Here is a 22,353-nt window from a genome sequence, read left to right as displayed (position 1 = left end):
ACACTTTGAAGACAGTTACTGCAGTAATTATTTATTTCTAATGTTTTGACATGGTCATCTTGGCAGTTAATATTGGGGAATATATTTAGGGGTATGGATACCTGGACCTTAAGGAATAAGATCTAAGACATTGATCTAAAAAGAGCTAAAGATTTTTATATTGATGACCTGATAATTGCAATAGGCTTCTGTGTATGTATGCATGGTTTTTCCAGACAGGGTTTCTTCTGTAGCCTTGGCTACCCTGGAACTTGCTCAGTAGACCAGGCTGGCCTCGAACTTGGAGATCCACCTACCTCTGCCTCCCAAGTGCTGTGATTAAAGGCATGCACCACCACCTTGCTCAGTACAGGCTTCATTTAACAAAGAGTCACTGAAAGAATTGTATTATTGATTACATTTTAATTTTAAAAACTTCCAATGGCTTCAAGGCAGATGTAATGTTAGTGTGTCCCATGAGCATTCCAAAAGACACAGAAAACAAAGAGATGTTTAAAGCCCTGTTGTAAAAGTTCTATTGCATAGACGTGCTACATATACAGAATGCTAGATTAATTTTGCCAAAGTTACAGATATGTAAACACAACAGGGACACACAATTAGCAAAAAAAAAATCTATAAAACACAAGACCAGGCAGATAACTGAACATTGACATCTCTGCTTAGTCTGAAAAACTCTATGGGACTCTTGAGAACATGAACCTCAATGAGCTGTCTGCATTCAGCATGTATTAGGTCCTCCAGAAATGTCCATCTCTTTCCACAGAAATGTCCTCCATTCCACATCTTAGCTTTTGAGAAACCTCAACACCAGAAAAAATGCAGCCTTTTATTTGTGGTCACAACCTTCAAAAACAACCTGTTGTAGAATTCAAACATGTTTACAATTTTTTCCTCTTGCATTTGAAGCTTGTTTTTGCTTTTCTAATTTGTTATGAAAATCCTATGAAGGGCTTCTTCAGTACAAGAAAACCATACCTCCAGAGTCTCCCCTAGTTAACCTAACCCAGACCAACTCTGCTCCATAATGTCTTCTGGACTCAGTTTATACAAGAATCTTATACTTGTGTTTGTGTTGGTGAAAAAAGGTACCTTTATAGTACAGCCATTCCCTGTAGGCAGTTCCTGGGTCACGAGAATTCTTCAGCTTCCCCACTTTGTTCAAGTCCCCTGCCAGGTACACCACAAGATCATATCCTTGTGCAGCAGCCTCAATTGAAGTTTGAAAATCTGCTTCCTACACAAGAGTTCCTTCTTCCACCAAAATATCAAAAAGAAACTTTTAAGAATTATCTACTACTATTTCATCTTACACCTGATGAAACCAAGAGAACATCATTAACTCTCATGAAATATTGACGTGTTTACTCTCATATAAAACATCATTCTTACTAATTACATGAAACATAGAGATGTGTTGGATTTATTTCCCACAGGCTATACTGATGAAAGACAGAATGGTAAATGCTGTATTTTATATGCACAGTCTTGGATCACCAAATCTTAGATGTTCCTCCTTTTCCTCTAATTGATCCCTCATGTCTAAATCTACAGAGACAAAGCCTTGGCCATTTCTCCTGACTTGGCTGCTCTGGGGTAGCTCAGTTCTGAACTTAGAGAAATGAATGCATGATAATCACAACTCCTGCAATCACAGGATGTCTAAAGATAGACTAAGGAGGGTGACTGCATTATTTCAGAATGTGACTTAAGAGATGTAAAGGATACTAGGCTATATTATATTATTATAGTCCCCATTTTAAGTGTTTGGCCCAAAGGGGTACAAATTGATATATTGAACATTGATATAGACAGAAACTGTTCTTTAGTCACAGGCTGATGCAGAGGTCTTGTTGTAAAGTGGATTTTCAGACTCAGAGTCATCCAGGATGAGAGATCCACCACTGATTAGAAAAAGAAGTTGATTAAATTTCAAAAGAAGTTAAAGATTGTGGCCTAATATTTAAGTTTTTTACAATCTGAGGGATGTTTCAGGAACAAGAAGGAAGGATGTATGCTACTTGCATGTAAAGTGTCTACATAGAGGCAGAAATGAGGAGACTTATAATATTACTGTGCTACTCAATCCACAGTAAGTAGATTAATGAACATTTGTGGTACTTAAGATATATACATGTGCCCTGAATCTCATTGTACAAATAGGTGAGAGTTTGTTATTGAATGGCATTGTACTCAACAAATACTAGTGATGGGTGTGATGTGGAGCAAACTTTTACAAATAGTTCTGCTCCTTTTATATTACTAGTGGAAAAGTTATAAATGCATATGAATGGTTATTATTATCCTTTATGGTTAAATGCTAGGTCTATCCATTGCGTTGCCTAGAAAGTCGCATAGACCAATCACTCCCTCAGGGTCTTACAGTACTTGCATGGTCCATATGTAACACTGAATTATGACTGGAAAAAAGGCCAAACCATGATGACAGACCTTACCTAAGAATAATAGGAATACAAGAAGGAGGAGAATCCCAGCTCAAAGGCCTATGAAATATATTCAACAAAATCATAGCAAACAAGTTTCCTGATAGAAAAGGACATAGCTATAAATGTACAAGAAACTTACAGAACACCAAACAGATTGGATGAGAAAAGAAGTTCCCATGACAGATAATAAACAAAACACTAAACATATAGAAAAAAGAAAGAATTTTTAAAGTGACAAGGGAAAAAGTCCAAGTAACATATAAAGATAGACCTATTAGAGTTACATCAAATTCTCAATGGAGACTGTAAAGACCAGAAGGGACTGGACAGTAACCTTTTGGGTTACTTCCTGAAGGTAGTAGAGTTTGGTTGTATAAAGAACAAATAGAACATTTCCTTATAATTTCCTTGACTTATTGCCAAGAGATAGAAAAATCATTTTTCAAACCCTTGCTATTGATATGATTTGTTTATGAAATTCTGAGGCCTCCAGAACATTTCCTATCAATAGTTGATCAATTTCAACATTATCTTGTGCTAGAGAGCCTGCAGACCTGTATGGGATCAGATGTTTGTTATATATGAGGGATGATTCCTATTCCTGATTATTTGTTGTAACTGAATAATGAAGTTAATTCTGACTCATCAGGAATAAATTCAGCAGTTTTAATGTGTAAAACAGCTCTGCATACTGAGAGTCAGTAACTATGTTAAGAATTTTGGAGAACAGCCCTCTGTCAGATGTGGGGAGGGTGAAGATCTTTTCCCATTCTGTGGGCTGCTGTTTTGTCTTATTGACCGTGTCCTTAACCTTAAAGAAGCTTTGAGATTTGCTGGTGTGAGATTATCTACTGTCTGTGTTTTCATGGGTACTTCTTACTTCCTTGGGTTGGATTTATCCTCTAGAACATTCTGTAGGGCTGGATTTGTGGATAGTATTGTTTAAATTTGGTTTTGTCATGGAATATATTGTTTTATCTGTCTATGGTGACTGAAAGTTTTGCTGAGTATAGTAGTCTGAGCTGGCATCCGTTGTCTCTTAGTGTCTGAGGAGTATCTGTCCAGGACCTTCTGGCTTTCAGGATTTCCAATGAGAAGTTGAGTGTAGTTCTGATAAATCTGTCTTTATATGTTGCTTTGTCTTTTTCCTTTGCAGCTCTTAATAATCTTTCTTTATTCTGTATGTTTAGTGTTTTGATTATTATGTGGAAAAAGACATTTTGGGGAGGGTGTCCAGTCTATTTGATGTTCTGTAAGCTTCTTGTATCTTCATAGCCATGTCCTTCTTTAGGTTGGGAATGTTTTCTTCTACAATTTTGTTGAATATATTTTCTGTGCCTTTGAATAGGAATTCTTCTCCTTCTTCTATCCCTATTATTCTTAGGTTTGGTCTTTTCATGGTGACCCAGATTTCATGAATGTTTTGTGTTTCCCATCATATCTTCAGTGTCTGAGATTCTCTCTTCCATCTCTTGTATTCTGTTGGTTATGCTTGCATCTATAATTCCTGTTCATTTACCCAGATTTTCCATTTCCAGAATTCCCTCAGTTTGTGTCTTCTTTATTGTCTCTATTTCAATTTTCATCTTTTGTAATGTTTCCTTCACCTATTTTATTGTTTTTGTTTCTTGGCTTCCTTGGCTTTATTTAAGGGATTTATTGATTTCTTCCAATTTTTAGTTTGTCTTATCCTTCATTTCTTTGAGAGAATTTTTTATTTTCTCATTAAGGGCCTCTATCAACTTCATAAAGTTATTTTTGTTTGTTTGTTTTTCGAGATAGGGTTACTCTGTGTAGTTTTGGTGCCTGTTCTGGATTTTGCTCTATAGAGTAGGCTAGCCTCAAACTCACAGAGATCTGCCTGGTTCTGCCTCCGGAGTGCTGGGATTAAAGGTATGTGCCACCACTGCAAAGCCACAAAGTTATTTTTAAGATTGTTTCTTCTGCTTCATCTGCATTGGGATGTTCAGGTTTTGCTGTTGTAGAATCACTAGTCTCTGTTGGTACCATATTGCCCTTTCTGTTGTTGAATGTATTCTTACACTGCCATTTACCCATCTGGGCTTGGGATAATTATCAGAACAGGTATTGATTCTTGTGATGACTTTGTTGGATGGGTCTTTCATTCCTTTACTGTATGTTTTCTTTACTGTCTTTTGGCCTAATTGACCAAGGGTTATAGTCATTGGCTGGTTGTCAGTTCGAGTAGGGTTGTCTCACCTGAGGTTTGTGAGGCTTTGGGTGCCTAGATCTAGTGTCCAATGCTTCTGGCTGGTGTGGGCTTTACTTGTGCCTGTGGGCTCTATTCTTCCAACTGGTATGTGTGGCTAGGCCTAGGGTCTAGTGACTGGGGTAGTGGCTGGGAGACCAGTCACTGATCTCTTCCTTCAAATGGTACAGAAGTGTACCCCTTTTGCCTCTAAGAACTCCTGGTTTTGTGGGGAATGGTTGGCCAGGGAGATAATGATGGGTTTGCTGGGTTTGGGTGGCAGACTGGATCTTGTAAGTTATAGGGTCTACTGAGTGGTGGTCGTGGTGGAGCTACCTGCTTGCAAGACTCTTACCTGCTGGTCTGTTGATGGGCCTGAGATGAAAGGGTGAGGGGAATGGGATGTATTTTGGGGCTTACAGCCTAGGGCTTGGGGCAGTTTATCTGGGAGAACACTCATATACCTCCTCCTCCAATTGATGCAGATGTGGTTGTATCTCTAGTGGCTGCTCACTTTGCAGGGGCTGGCTGGCCAGTGGGAGGATGATGGGTTCAGTGGGCTTGGGTGGCAGAGTGGGACTTGTCGTTTACAAGGTCCAATGGGTGGCAGCAGTGGTGGTATGGCCTGCCTACAGGACTCTTAACTGCTAGCTGGATATTTCACCTTGTTTTAATGATGAAAGTACAGATACAATGTATTGTCCCTGATACAATGAAAAATATTTTTTCTGAATAATTTAAGAGGACTTTGTTGTAGTACAACTTTGAAATCTGGTAGAATTTCAAGGTAAATCTATTTGGGCCTATTTAGGTTATTGTTGTTGTAGTTGTTTTGTTTATTTGGTTTTGTTTGTTTGTTTGTTTGTTTGTTTTTGAGGGTTTTTTGGCAGGAGGCATCTGATTACTGTTTCAATCTCTTTATTAGCTATGTATGCATCTGATTGGGCTGTTGAATCCTTCTTAGTTTATGTTTGATAGATAAGCTGGATCTCAACATTCACGCACTTCATTTAGATTTTCCAACTTAATAGAGTTTAGGCCAAGGATCTGTCAATCATCTTTGTTGTCTTAAAGACTCATTGACTCTTTGTACTCTTTTTTAGTTCATTCATTTCTGACCTGATTTTTATTATTTCTTGCCAGTGTTGTGGGATGTTCCGTATGTTAAATGTGTTGCTCTGATTGGTTAATAAATAAAACACTGATTGGCCAGTGGCCAGGCAGGAAGTATAGGTGGGACAAGGAAAGAGGAGAATTTTGGGAAGTGGAAGGCTGAGGCAGAGAGATGCTGCCAGCTGCCACCATGAAAAGCAAGATGTAAGATACCGGTAAGCCACGAGCCATGTGGCAACTTATAAACTAAGATATGGGTTAATTTAAGATATAAGAACTAGATAACAAGAAGCCTGCTGTGGCCATACAGTTTGTAAGCAATATAAGTCTCTGTGTGTTTACTCAGTTGGGTCTAAGTGGCTGTGGGACTGGTGGCTAAGAGAGATTTGTCCTGACTGTGGGCCAGGCAGGACTGGAAAAAACTCCAACAACATGCCATTACTGAGTTTGAGCTTAATTTGTTCTTTCTCTGGCTTGAGTCGCATCATTACTCATTTATTTTTAAACTTTCTGAATTTAAAATGAAAGCACTTAGAGTTATAATTTCCCTTATAAGACTATTTATAATGTGGTCCAGAGGTTTTGTTGTGTTGTGGTTGCCTTTTCACTTAGGTGTAGAATTATGTATATCTTTACTTCTGACTCTTTCATCACTCAGTAATGGGTTGTTTAATCTTGAGTCTGTGTGAATATTAAAGAATTGTTTGTCAATTTTAAGTTGTATCACATCTTGATCATATGTAACACGTGGAGTTAATTCAGTTCTTATGAATTTCTTAGGATTTATTTTGTTTGTTTTCAAGGATGTGGTCCATTTTAGTGAAGCTTCCATGCATATATTCTTTGATGTTTGGGTGAAAGTTCTATGGATATCTCTTTTTTTTAATATATATATATATATATATATATATATATATATATATATATATAATTTTACAATACCATTCAGTTCTACATATCAGCCATGGGTTCCCCTATTCTCCCCCCTCCCACCCCTCCCCTTACCCCCAGCCTACCCTCCATTCCCACCTCCTCCAGGACAAGTCCTCCCCCGAGGACTGCGATCAACCTGGTAGACTCAGTCCAGGGAGGTCCAGTCCCTTCCTCCCAGGCTGAGCCAAGTGTCCCTGCATAAGTTCCAGGTTTCAAACAGCCAACTCATGCAATGAGCACAGGACTTGGCCCACTGCCTAGTTGCCTCCCAAACTGATCAAGCCAATCAACTGTCTCACCTATTCAGAGGGCCTGATCCAGCTGGATCCCCTCAGCCTTTGGTTCATAGTTCATGTGTTTCCATTCATTTGGCTATTTTTTTTCAATAATTGAGTAAATCTGAAATTTATTATATGCCACAGTCGACCTAGGGACCTCCATGCTATATATAGCCTCTATGATTCTATGGGTTGTGGTCTGATTGTTCTTTATTTTATACCTTTGGAATACTGGATTAGAGACACAGTTAATGTTGAGGCTACTGAGCATGATGATACATGGGTAGGAGAAGCAATTTCAAAAGGTTTGAGGAGTGTTAGATGTTTTGGATGTGGGAAGCAAGGACATTTGAAAAGGGACTGTAAACAGGTCATTCCTAGAAACAATGTTTCTTCAACAAACAATGGCAACAGAATGCCCCTTCCTTCTGGAGTATGCAGAAGGTGTGGTAAGGGAAAACACTGGGCCAACAAATGTAGATCAACAAAGGACAGACAGGGTAATCCTTTGCCTCAGTTTTTGGGAATCTCCCGGAGGGGCCTCATGCAGGCCCCCATAGCAAATCCAGTTCAAACCTTTCCTGCAGCCATAGAGGAAACCCCTGCTCAGAGCGATTAAATAACCAAATGCCATATTAGAATAAATCATGCTGGTCAGGATGATGAAACAGAGAGAATAGAAAATTCAGGAGAAAACATAAAGAAAAATTTTTGGCAAACTTCTATTAATGAACAGAGACCAAAATTAATGATAAAAATAAATGGTGTTTTGTTGTCTGGTCTGGTAGACACAGGTGTGGACGTTACCATAATTGCACCAGAATTTTGGCATCCAACTTGGCCTCTTCAGGAGGTAAACGTTCAACTGTTAGGAAGTGGGACATTATCTCAGGTGAAACAGAGTGCAAGATGGCTGGAATGTATAGGTCCAGAAGGACAGAGAGGAAAATTAAAACCATATTTGGCTAACAAGGCTATGAACCTGTGGGGTCGAGATTTGTTGCAACAATGGAATACTCAGATTAACATTCCTCCAATCTCAGAAAAAAATCATAAACTAGCACATGTTTCTGCGAGAAATATTAGAAGGCATTATTTTGAGTGGTCACCAGCCATCCATATGATACAAGAACAGGGCACAACAACTGATGGTCTTCCAAAGACACCAACAGCTCTACCTTTAAAATGGTTAACACACAAGCCTGTATGGGTTCAGCAATGGCCTTTAACAACAGAGAAACTCCAGGCTTTAGAAGAGCTGGTAGAAGAACAGTTAAATTCTCAGCATATTGAACAATCAACAAGCCCTTGGAATTCTCCTGTATTTGTTATTAAAAAGAAATCTGGTAAATGGAGAATGGAAACAGACCTTAGAGCAATTAACAAAGTAATTCAGCCAATGGGCTCTCTACAATCTGGAGTTCCTTTGCCTACTCTGTTACCAAAAGGATGGCCTCTCATTGATTTAAAAGACTGTTTCTTTTCGATACCCTTACAAGAAAAAGACACAGAAAGATTTGCTTTCACAGTGCCTACTTATAATAATTCTCAACCGGTTAAAAGATTTCAATGGAGGGTCTTCCCACAGGGAATGTTGAATAGCCCAACTCTGTGCCAATATTTTGTACAACAGCCATTGGAAGTGATACGTAAAAAATTTCTTAAATCTATAATTTATCATTATATGGATGATATTTTACTAGGTGACTGAAATGCAGGTACTTTAGAAAGAATGTTTGAAGAAGTAAAGAAAATTTTGCTTTGCTGGGGATTACAAATTGCTCCTGAAAAGATACAAAGAGGAGATTCTATTAATTATTTAGGATATAAAATAGAGCTACAAAAAATTAGACTCCAAAAGGTGCAAATTAGGAGAGATAGACTACAGACTGTTAGTGACTTTCAAAGATTATTTGGAGATATTTCTCATCTATGAACTATTGTTAGGGTAAAAAATGACGAACTGACTAATTTGTTCAAAACCGTAGAAGGTGACAAGGACTTAAATAGTCCAAGAGAATTATCACCTGAAACTGAGAAAGAATTGGCCTTGGTAGAAAAGAAAGTACATGAAGGGCACATGGATTGTATTGATCCAAAGCTGGATTGCATTTTGGTTATTTTACCTTCTAGGCATTCTCCTACTGGAATATTAATGCAGAGGGAAGATATTATGTTGGAATGGATATTTTTACCAAATAAACCGAATAAAAAATAAAAACTTATGGGGAAAATATCTCTGACTTGATTTGGAAAGGAAAATTGAGACTTCGTCAATTAGCAGGAATAGACCCAGCAGAAATTGTCGTACCTTTAACTAAGGAGGACATTGAAAAATTATGGACAGAAAGTGAACCTTGGCAAAGAGCTTGCAATAATTTCTTGGGAGAAATTAACAGCAAATATCCCAAAGGCTATATAATTGATCTTATAAAGAGAGCTGATTGGATCTTGCCTCGAATTTTAAGGCAAAAACCCATATCTGGAGTTCGTACATTTTATACAGATGCCAACAAACAAGGAAAAGGAGGTTACAAATCAGAAAATTTAAGTAAAGTGGTTCAAAGTCCTTAAAATTCAGTTCAAATTCAGAAATATATGCTATTCTGTTGGTATTAATGGGTTTTTCAGAACCTTTCAACATAGTAACTGACTCTCAGTATGCTAAAAGAGTGGTATTACATATTGAGACTGAAGAATTCATCCCTGATGCTTCAGAATTAACTTCACTATTTATTCAATTACAAGATACAATCAGGAAAAGGAGTCATCCTTTATATATAACTCACATCTGATCCCATACTGGTCTGCCAGGCCCTCTAGCACAAGGCAATGATGAGATTGATAAATTATTGGTAGGAAATGTGCTGGAGGCCTCAGAATGTTCATAAAAAACATTATGTCAGTAGTAAAGGTTTAAAAAAGAATTTTTCCATAACCTGGCAACAAGCCAAAGAAATAGTAATGTCCTACTTGTTCCTTCTACAATCAAACGCCATTACCAGCAGGATGTAACCCAAAGGGTACTCAGAAGAATGAAATCTGGCAGATGGACATGTTTCACCTTGCAGAATTTGGAAAACTGAAATATGTACACCACACCATTGATATTTATTCAAGATTTCAATGGGCAACTGCTCTGAGTTCTGAAAAAGCTGATTCTGTAATCATTTGCTAGAAGTTATGGCCATCATGGGTATACCTGCACAAATCAAAACTGACAATGCTCCATCGTATGTCTCTGTTAAAATGAAGCAGTTTTTTGCTTATTACAATATAAAGCATATTACAGGTATACCACATAATCCTACAGGTCAAGCAGTTATAGAAAGATCAAACAGAACTCTAAAGGGTATGCTAAATAAACAGAAAGGAGCAACAAAAACCCCCAGAAATAGACTGCATAATGCTCTATTAACTTTGAATTTTCTGAATGCCAATGAGAAAGGAACAATAGCTGCAGAGAGACATTGGATAATAGAAAAAACTACAGAATTAAATCAGCCTATATACTTAAAGGATGTGCTGACCTCAGAATGGAAACCAGGGTATGTATTACGTTGGGGATGAGGTTTTGCTTTTGTTTCTACAGGAGAAGATAAGCTGTGGGTATCATCAAAATTGATAAAGGTTCAATTTGAACAAGAGAAACCTCTTAATTAGAGGAGGTGATAGTTCATCAACCAGCATGAGCATCCAATTTAAACTAACTTGTACCATTAACACATGCTTTTTCATTTAATCAGATATAAACTTGCCAAAAAGGAACATCCCCAAAATTGGTCTTGGGGAAAGGTTTTTGTTTTTGTCTTTTAGGGGAATGAAGGTTAAGCAATCTGAAGAACACTGGACAAATGAGACAACTGAAGAAAAGGGACAAATCATCTATCCCAGGAAACAGAGTAAAACAGCGTATGGGTATATATTATCTAAAAAATTTTATGTCTTCCTAAATGTTTGTTTCTGCTTTTCTCTAAAGATTTAACACTATTGGTCTTCTAAAAGTCCCAATTCAATTAAAATTTAAAGCTGACTTTGGAGTTGGAGAATGACTCTCTCCTTCTTTAAACTCAAGCATGTTGTTAAAAGGAAAATGCAAACTCCCTGTATCATGCCAGAATAAAAGAGCCATCTTCTGCCATGGGACAGGACAAAAGCCAAATTAATTAAGGGGCTATTCTATTACTAATCTCAAATCTTTGATTCTATTCTGATTCTTTAAACTTTACTTAAAGTATAAATTTTATATCAAAATTTACAAGATTAATAGATATATAGATATATATACATTTTAAACTTTGTTAAGATATGAATGGTCATATAGAGTACTAACTAATTCTAGAAAAAAGGCTTCAATTAGCTGCATATATATGTCTTTGTGTTCGAGTCTCTTATCAGTTATCTGCAGGAAATCACGGCCAGGCCTAACATCAACTGAAGTCTCCAGAAAGAAGATGGGGCCCCAAAACAACAACAATTCCACGTGGACAATAATAATATCACTAAGCTGACAAACATCATCTACAGATCAGCTTTGAACTACAAGGTGCTCAGAGCAATTTTGAGATGACTAGCTGAGATGATCCAGTCTCAAAGACTACTTGAATAAGGACTTGAGATAAACCCTGAACTTTGGCATTATACACAGACTGGATAATAATGAAGGATATAGTTACCTTTCCTAGAATTTGACAATTAACCTAAATTTTTTCTTTCAGGATAAGGATAACTTCGCCCATACCCAGCAGGAAGCAATTTTAAGAATACAACGCCCACATTCCCAAAGAGGTGGTGTGGGGCAGGTGGTTTTTTGGTTCTTTTAATGGGTTTTGGGTCTGGGATAATTTTCATTGTTTAGGGGGGTTGGTTACAAGTTGTTGTCAAGGGTTAGGAAAAAGGCTAAGCAAAGGAGATTAGATTTAAGGTTCTTGTTTTAAAAAAAAAGAAAGAAAAGAAAAAAAGACAATTACTAGTTTTAAATACTATACATTATCACCAACTATTAGGATATAAAGAAATGAAAGTTAGTAGTTAGACATTACAATAGAACTTGTAGTCATATTAGATATGTTTTAAAAATTGAGCAGATATATTTTAGACAGGTCATCTTCAAACCCTTCAGAGATCTACCGAATATGGCATTTAAAATGTTTTAATAACTTAGAAATTTTTCTTTTTTGAGACATGTCAGCTCCTGGCAGTACCAATCTACTTCAGAGAAAATATGGGCATTGAAGAAACTGCATATGGAGTTAACTTTCATTGTGGCAAAAGTTAGCCATTGGACAACAAAGTATCCTCGAATCAACAGGACAACATGGACAGACAGAACATGAAACAAAGGACTACTGATTCCTGCCAAAAGAAGTGTGGTTATGTCTTTATCAAAAGGCATCTTCTGAGGCCAGGACAATATGGCACCATCCCTGAAGTGGCCTTTACAATCCGGAAAAGGTACAGTGCCCTTTTCTTCAAAGGCAGCTTAACAGGCAGAGGGCCGATGGCTTCTGTTGTGCAATGGAACAGCAGCTGAAAGTTCACACCTCTCAATAGTAGACTGGCATTTAATAGAGGGATGTGGAGAAGAAGGGGATGCTGAGATGAAGCCATATATACACAGCCAAGAAGAATGGACAGCTGAATTAAAAAAAAACAGTCAACAATTTCCAGAATTTAAAATCCTGAATCATGACATGACACTAGTGGCATTCAGGTGTTTCTGGTACATGGACTGCTCTCACCCAATGTGAGGTTGAACTGTTGACCTTATGTACATCCTACTTCACAAATGAGTCTGCCATTTGTCTGCCATGGGTCAAATGACAGGATATATTATAGCCCTTTGGGAATTCTCCACTCTGATTAACAGAATGGCTACATCAGTTTGGATTTCCACCAGTAGTAGATGAGGTCTCTGCTTTCCATATTCTCCCCAGAATACTCCGGGGGTTGTTTTTTTGTTGTTTTTTTTTTCTTTTTTCTTTTTTTTTTCTTTGATAGTTGCTATTTTGAATGAATTAAGTTAAAATCTCTGATTTTGGAGGGGTTATTGTTTGTTTTAAGGGTTTTGTTGATTTGTTTTACTTGCATTACTTTGACTGGTTGGATGATGAGAACTTTTATTACATATTTCTTTTTATATTTCTTAAAATATGTTATATTGAGCTTTGAAATTTTCTGTTCATATCCACAGCCAATTTTTGGATGGGTCATTTGTTTTTCAGACTCTTTCTTTTGTTTTGTTTTTTTTTTCTTTTTAGTTTTTTATATATTCTGGATGTTAACCCTCTGTTAGATGCATTATATGAAAAGATCCTCTCACACTCTGTGGGCTTACATTTCATTTGGTTATTTCCTTGGCTATGCAGAAGGTTTTGGGTTTTATAAGGTCCCACTTGTCAGTTGTTGGTCTAAATTTTTAGGGAAATGGAGTGCTATTCAGGAATTCCTTTCCTATGTACATACATATTGTAATACATATATTTTTCTACCAATTTCAATGTTTTGAGTTTCACAATGAGGTCTTTGTTCCACTTAGAGTTAATTTATGTTCAAAGTGATGGATAAGTGTCTAATTTCATCCTTCTGCATGTGGACATCCACTTTTCCCAGCACCGTTTGTGGAAAATTCTGTCTATTCTACAGTGCATATTTTTGGAATCTTCATCACATATCAGAGCGCTGTGCTGTTCATGATTTCAATCAGATGATTTCAGGATTTTTAATTGATTTAGGATGATTTGGGCTGTGGGATTGCTATGCACAGCCTTTTCTGTATCAAGGTATGTTTGGTCTAGTCTTATTCTATGACATTCATCATGAATACATGATAAATTTTGACAAAGGCTCTTTCTGAATGTATTGAAATTATCACATAATTTTTCTTCTTTTATGTCCAATTATCTGATTTATTACATTCATTGATTTGGGAATGCTGATGCATTACCACATATTCCAAAATAAAGAAAGAGCCTTGGCACAAGTAACTAAAAGAAAAAAGATATCACCCAAGTGAGAATTATTACTGGAATAGGAAGCATCTCAAAACACACCACTGCAAATCCATAAATTGTAAGGCAATATTTTAATAAACTATATGCTGTTCAGTTGAAAAATATAAAAGAAATGGGTACATTTCAAGATTCATGCAATACAAAAAAAGTAAACTAAGAATCAAAAAAATGGGCATATATCAAAAGATTATCCAAAACTAACAAAACAAATTTAACTTAGATTGTAAAAAGGTAGAAAAATCTCAAAAAACACTTGAGTGTCATTTGACTTCAGTGTTTTATGGAAACAAGAAAATTTCTAAGCAAATTATGTTCCTCTAGTATGGTCTTGTACAAAGACATAAGGATAAGATGGCCAGCATATGTGCTCTATATGATAAATGTTTCAACTAAAGATAATTACACTTATTTATAGGGTACAATGTGATATTTCATACATTTAAACATTGTATAATGATGGAATAATAATAATTAGCCAATTTATACTTGAAACTTTTTACCTCTTTAGCAAGAATACATTCAATATTATCTCTTGGGGATATAAGAGGCATTATGTTTAACTATATTTCCCCAACTGAAGCACAGCATATCAGAAACTCTTCTGGCTAACGCAGCAGAATGTTCAGTAGATGGTGTAGAGGGAATGGCTCTTAAACTCTTCAAATTTATTCTATGCCAATTAGACCCAGTAACTAGATTGACAGATCCCATAATTCTCTATTTTTATGTTAATGGCTAAACATACTCTTCCAAAGGTATGGTATTAATTTACACTTCAACTAACTGTATATAAAAGTTCCCCATACTTCTACTCACAGCAGCATTTGATAACCATTTTTTTTATAACAATCATTCTACCTGTAGTGAGGTAGTACTTTGTTGTGGTATATTTGGATGGTCTTCAAACATTTCAAGAGTCTGAGATTGCTCTATGAAAAGATTGGTGAAATGAATTGGCAACGTCCAAACTGTAATGTATCATAAATGTTCAATATACATAGGGTTTTAATAATGAAAATAATGAAGGCAAAATATTTGAACAAAACAATTCATTCATGTTAATTTTATAGAAACCACGTCAATATCAGCATAAGCAGTATCATATTACAGGAAACACATAAAGTATATCTCATGTTGTATTGGTATAGTAATTTATTGTCTAATATGAGTCATTAAAATCATTAACTGTAAGGTTATGAACTAAACATGTGAATAATTATACTAGCATATAACAATAAACATAGTATTTAATCTTAATTAGTAATGAATCGCCAGAAAGGTATGACATGTGTGTGACACACATTATGTTTCCAATATACAGCACTGCTTCTATAAAATTGTCCATGGAAATTAGAATATGAGTAGAGAGGAAATGATCATTGTTTAGTGGAATAGAATGTCCCAAAGACTCTTGTCATGGCCCCCAGGACCTCCTTATTCCTCAGGCTGTAGATGATGGGATTGAGCATAGGGGTGAGGATAGAGTAGAAGACAGCCAGAATCTTATCTTCTGTCGGGGAACGGAGACTCCTAGGTCGAAGATCAGTATAGACAAAAGGTGCATAGTAAAATGTCACCACAGTTAAGTGAGTTGAACATGTGGTGAAGGCCTTTTTCTTTCCCTCTTTTGAGTGCATATGGAAGACAGCAAAAAGGACCCGTCCATAGGAAGCTGTGATGCCAAGGAAAGGAATTAGGAGAAACAAGATTGTGCTCACAAATACCATGTACTCATAAACCCAAGTGTCCATACAGGCCAAGGGCAACATGGCAGGGACATCACAGAAGAAATGGTTAATGGATCTAGAATGGCAGTAAGGAATATGAAGAGCATAGACTGTATGGGCTAAAGAGTTGATTGAGCCCAATATCCAGGATCCTATGATCATCTTCAGACACATCATTTTGCTCATGCGAGTGGGATAATGAAGGGGGTGGCAGATGGCCACAAAACGATCATATGCCATGGAGGCCAGGAGCAAGCCCTCAGAACCTGCCATGGTCAGGAAGAAAAAGGATTGCACTCCACAGCCCAGTAAGGTAATGCTTTTCTGGCCAGAGAGGAAGTTGAATGCCATCTTGGGAACAGTGGAAGAAATATATATCATGTCCATGAGAGAGAGCTGACTGAGGAGAATGTACATGGGAGTGTGGAGCCTGGGATCCACACGAATGAGGTGGATCATTGTTGAGTTGCCAAGCAAGGCCACAGAGAATATGAAGATGATGAGCAGCAAAAGCAGAAGGCCTGTTTGGTTTTGTGGAAACAACCCTAACAAAATGAAATCACTTGAGCTCTGATTCCATTTCTCCATGAAGACGTATTGCTTTATCCTTCTTGAAAAAGAAACTTAAAAGTAACATACACTTATCACAGGAAATAGAATGACAGAATAAAGAGGAACTGGCCTGTCATGAATGTTTGCACTGAATTGTTCTTCCTCCAGCACCGTCCTTCTGCTGAACTTATTTTGAAATCTGAGCTGAATGTTTCTTGTCTTGCCTCTGGCCAAGTTCTCAATTCAGAGATATCTGTATGGTCATTTTAAAACCAAGAGTGGTAACATGAGTAAGATAGCTCACACATTTCCTCATAGGTAACTCCATGCAAGACCATTGCTCAAGAATGTCAAGCCACCTTACAAAACTAAGAAAGCCTCTATCTTCTGCATCACTTACTTCCTGGCCCTGTTCCCATAATTGAACACACTGCAGACAGATCCCAGAGATCTGCTCCTTGTGCTCTGCCTATCAAACTCTCTAATGAATCTTTGCCTTTCCTGAAGATAACCTCCTCTCCCAATTCACTGTTCTGGAACTAATGGATTTGTGTGCGCTCAGATCCACACTAATCATCAGATGCTATTTGTGTGTCCTCACATCCATAAGGGATAATTTGGTTTCTGCAAATTTTACAGCTATCAACTGAATACACACTCACAATAAAACATTTTATACAATAAAACATAACAAATGTGACACTTTCCCTAATATATATTTTTGTTATATTTTACAATTGTAAATGCTATACAAATATATTCAAATAGTATAAATGTTAGTGGTATGCATTGCTTTCTCCTCTTCCTCTAAATTCTGGTTTATGAACTCCATTGGCAGGATCAAGAAGCCCTTAAAAACCTGCTCATTGGAGAAGAAAGGTACAAGTTGCATTATTTACTCTGCTCATTGATATTTTAAAATTGTTATATTTTCATTCACTTATTTATATGTCTTTTATGAAAGATAGACTACCAGTGGATAGTCAATTTCCTTGCTCCTCCTGGAATAGCAAACTCAGATCACCAAGTTAAAGGCAAGGGTCTTTCCTTGCTGAGCCATCTCAACTACCCAAATAACAAAGGAATGTGTTGGTCTTATTCATTATTTTTTATGTCACATATATTTTACTTACACACTTTAAGCTTATTTCTGGGGAAAATAAAATAAAATTATTGACCATATTCAGAATAGATCAATTAAAACAAGAATAAAATTAATAATTGTTGATGCATATATGTATGTGCATATTTATATATTCCCAAATATGTAGCTACAACATCTTAGTCTATATAATATTACAGATATGTATGTTTTCAAAAATGATCATTTGGCATTTTATAACATTGAATTTGCAAGAGAGTAAGAAGTATACATGGTAGAGCCTGGATAGAGGAAATGAAAAAATGGAACTGATATGACTATATTATGCCAAAATTAAAAATATTATCTAAAAAGTAAAATGAATGAATATTCTGCCAGGATAATGTTTCCTGCTTTTCTATGGCCAGTCTTAAGCACCGGCTTGCCTCAGTAATTGTGTCTCCTACTGCTTGGTTCTATTACACCTGATTTTCTCCATTTACTCTCAGGCATGCAAAACCCAAAATTATGATTTATTTTCTCTCCAACACACATTTCCTTTCTTCTTACCTGTCCTCAGTATAGGAGTTTATGCTTTATATGTGTGTGCACTTGTATGTGAGAGCGATACCAAAGACATTGCCTGAGTCTAATGTTGGATTACTGATAATATTCAAACTAAGAACAGCAAATGATCTCTTGTGAAAATTATTCACATGGAGATACAAATTATTTAGCATTCCATATGTCTGTGGTGAGCACAAAAACAATGTAAAACAGAGCTTGTCACATAGAATCGGAATACAACTTTATAGTTATCATATCAAGAGATACTGACGAGGAAAACATAGACAAGAACATGGCAGCTGTACAGAACCACTTGGCATAGAGCAAATATGAGACCAGAAGAATCTATAGAGCAAATATGAGACCAGAAGAATCCTGTGCTTCCTTATTAACTTTCAACTATAAATGCTTATAAACGGACTGAAAAACATGAAGTGTAAGTAAAAACACAATCACCAACTTTATTGTATACCTTCAAAAATACCTTCCCTGTTCTTAGACACTTAAGTGCTCTGTTATTAACTTAAGCAAAATAACGCACTCTGTAGCACAAATTAAGAAGGGGACTACAAGAACAGGCTAATCAACTCAAGCATATGACCTGATGCCCACTAAGTCCTCCCACAAGAAAAACATGGTACACAAAATAAAAGAGACAGCTTGAATGGAACCTGCCCCAAGCCACTATGTGTAGGATCCAAGTGAGCACGTCTTTGTGAGGTCCACATCTCTAAGTGATGACAAGGAACAGGGTTGGAAGGGAAAGTAAATGAGAACAAAACCAATGAAAATATTGATTGTGAAGTGCAGGTGCCAGGCCAACTGTATAGGGGAAAAGGACTTGGGATCTGCTCTGGATAAGATGATAGAATAGGGAGAGTGATGCTCTTAGAATCCGAGACATCATACCAGATTTTCTTGTTCAGAAGGGAGCTGCCATGAGTACCATATAGAGAAGACTACATTATAGAGAAAATACATTATCTGGTGACTTATTTGGATTTAAAAACAGAGCCACACAGGCTGGAGAGATGGCTTAGCAGTTAAGAGCACTGGTTGTTTTCCTAGAGGACCTGGGTTCAATTCCCAGTACCCACGTGACAGCTCACAACTGTCTGTAACTCCAGTTGTAGGGTGTCTGACACCTTCACACCAATACAAATAAAATAAAGTTAAATAAAATGTTTTTAAAAAAAGCAGAGACACACATCCCACAAAACAACTTATGCTGGGTACATTAGAACAGTAGGATGCCTACCTGGACCATAGGCCCCTATCTGATGATTCACTGATGCCTACTCCCTGGCACAGCACTTACAGCAGGCTCTCAACCTGTTGAAATTAAGGAAACATTATCCGTAGAGATGATAGATTACAATTGTTCATATTGACAACATCATTTTTTAAAAATCAGTCTTCTGCATCATGACTTGTGAATAAAGAGGAACCTCTTAGCGGCACTTTTTTTACATCCTTTATCACATGTTTAGCTGGTAAGGAAGGAACATTCCGCCATCCCATGAGGAGGGGGTTTCCAATATCTAGCTTTGGCCACAGTCTGCACTAAACTTACTTTCAGATGTTTGATTTCTTAAAAGGAATGCACAAGTGTGTGCTCTCAGATCACTCCTCAGTGGTTCATAAACACACTTTGAGGACAGTTACAGCAGTAATTATTTTGTTTCCAATGTTTAGAAACTATCATTTTGGCAGGAAATATTACAGAACAGCTATTTTCATGAGGCCAGATACCTGGAACTTAAGGTTTAAGACCCAAGAAATTCAGTCAGAGCTAAAGATCTGTACATTGGTGACAAGATAATTTCAATATTGGGTGTGGCCTTTATTCATGCAAAGTCACAGATGGATTTTATTGTTCATTTCATTGTAACTTTAAATATCCTCCAGTGGATGCAAGGCAAATACAATGTTAGTATGCCCCTTGATCATTCCAAAAAGATATAAAACTCATGGGGCTACTTAAAGCTGTCATGAAGAGTTCTATTATACAGGAATGATACAAATTCAGGATGCTCAGTTAATTTTGACAAAGTTACAGGTATGTAAACACAACAGAGACACATAGCAAGAAATCTACAGAGCACAAGACCAGGCAGGTAATTGAACATCAGTGTCTCTGCTTAGTCTTAAAAACTCCATGTGAGTCTGGAGAACGTGAACCTCAATGAGCTGTCTGCATTCCACTCTATCAGGTCCTAGAGAAGTGCCCATTTATTTCCTCCATTCCACATCTTAGCTTTTGAGAAACCTCAACACCAGAAAAATGCACAACCTTTAAAAACAGCACATTATAAAATTCAAGTACATTTACATTGATTCTTTTGTATTTTAATCTAATATGAAAATCATACCTCTAGAATCTCCCCTAATTATTTTAACCCAAACCCACTATGCTCAATTATGTCTTCTGGACTCAGCTTATACCAGGATCTTATACTTGTGTTTGTATTGGTGAAAAAAAGGTACCTTTACAGTACAGCCATTCCCTGTAGACAGTCTGTGGGTCTTGAGAAGTCTTCAGCTTCCCCTCTTTGTTCAAGTCCCCTGCCAGGTACAGGGGATGCCACAAAACCATCACCCTGTGCAGCAGCCACAGTTGAAGGCTGAAAATCTCCTTCTTACATAAGAGCCCCTTCTTCCACCAAAATACTAGGAAAGAAATTTTAAGGAATTACCTACTATCATCTGATTCACAATGAAACCAAGAGAACATCATTAAGCCCTTCTGAAATATGTACACACTCATTGCCCAGGTAAAACATCATTTCTTGCTAATTATTTTTAAATGAAACACAAGAGACATTTTAGATTTATTTCTCACAGACTATATTGGTGAAAGACAGAATGAAAAATGCTGTATTTTATATGCACAGCCTTGGATCACCAAGTCTTAGATGTTCCTCCTTTTCCTCTAATTGATCCCTCATGTCTAAATCTACAGAGACAAAGCCTTGGCCATTTCTCCTGTCTTGGCTGCTCTGGGGTAGCTCAGTTCTGAACTTAGAGAAATAAATGCATGTTGATCACCTCTCCTGCAATCACAGGATGCCTGAAGATAGACTAATGAGGAAGACTGCATTATTTCAGAATGTGACTTGAGAGATGTAAAGGATACTGGGCTATATTATAGTCCCCATTTTAAGTGTTGCGCCCAAAGGTGTACAAATTGATATATTGAAACACAGTTTGAGACAGAAATTCAACTTTAATAGTGGATTGTTGCAAAGGTCTTATTATAAAGTGTATCTCAGACTCAGTGTCATCCAGGATGACAGATCCACCACTGATTAAAAAAAACAATTAATTCAAACTTCATAACAAATGAAAAATTGTGACCTAATCTTTAAATTTTCTAGCCAGGCAGTGGTGGCACACACCTTTAATCCCAGCACTCAGGAGGCAGACCCAGGTGGACCTCTGTGAGTTTAAGGCCAGCCTGGGCTACAGAGTGAGTTCCAGGAAAGGCACCAAAACTACACAGAGAAAACCTCTCTCGAAAAACCAAAATAAAAAATATAAAGTATCTGAGTGAGATCTTCACTGAAATTCTGGTAGGATTTTTCTGTGCATCTGTCTGGTCCTGGGGGATTTGTTGGGAGAAGGGTGGGGGTTTGGGGAGTGGGAGGAGAGAGGACAGGGGAATCTGTGGCTGATATTTAAAATTAAATTAAATTATGAAATAAAAACTTAAATATTAGGCCTCAATCTTTAATTTCTTTTGAAATTCAATCTACTTGTTTTTCTAATCAGTGGTGGATCTGTCAGCCTGGATGACCCTGAGTCTGAAGATCCACTTTACAACAAGACCTCTGCATCAACCTGTGACTAAAGCACAGTTTCTGTCTAGATCAATGTTTCAGTATATCAATTTGTATCCCTTTGGGCCCATCACTTAAAATGGGGTCTATAACAATATAATATAGCCCAGTATACTTTACATCTCTTAAGTCACATTCTGAAATAATTCAGTCACCCTCCTTAGTCTATCCAGCCCACCCCCCATTCCCATCTACTCCAGGGCAAAGACTCCCTGGGGATTGAGTTCAAACTGGTAGATGCAGTTCAGGCAGGTCCAGTCCCCCTCCTCCCAGGCTGAGCTAAGTGTCCCTGCATAAGCCCCAGGTTCTAAACAGCCAGTTCATGCACTGAGGATAGGTCCCGGGCCCACTGTCTGGATGCCTCCCAAACAGTTCAAGCTAATCATCTGTCTCACTTATCCTGAAGGCCTGATCCAGTTGGGGGCTCCTCAGCTATTGGTTCATAGTTCATGTGTTTCCATTCATTTGGCTATTTGTCCCAGTGCTTTTTCCAATGTTGGTCTCAACAATTGTGCTCATACAAACCCTCCTCTTTCTCGCCAATTGGACTCCTAGAGCTCCACCTGGGGCCTGGCCTTGGATCTCTTCACCAGG

At 37.3% G+C, this 22,353-nt stretch overlaps 1 protein-coding gene across 1 annotated transcript; it reads right to left on the bottom strand.

Annotated features, from left to right (window-relative positions):
- Positions 1–15,369: 15,369 nt before the first annotated feature.
- Positions 15,370–16,318, bottom strand: LOC114684248 (olfactory receptor 2L13-like). The gene has a single exon (XM_028858762.2). The coding sequence runs from the start codon at positions 16,306–16,308 to the stop codon at positions 15,370–15,372; it is 939 nt and encodes a 312-aa protein (XP_028714595.1). The 5' UTR covers positions 16,309–16,318.
- Positions 16,319–22,353: the final 6,035 nt, after the last annotated feature.

The sequence above is a fragment of the Peromyscus leucopus genome, chromosome 12, assembly GCF_004664715.2.
Source record: "Peromyscus leucopus breed LL Stock chromosome 12, UCI_PerLeu_2.1, whole genome shotgun sequence".
Taxonomy (NCBI): Eukaryota; Metazoa; Chordata; class Mammalia; order Rodentia; family Cricetidae; genus Peromyscus; species Peromyscus leucopus.
The sequence above is the reverse complement of the archived record's forward strand: the minus strand, read 5'-3'. Positions and strand labels throughout refer to the sequence as shown.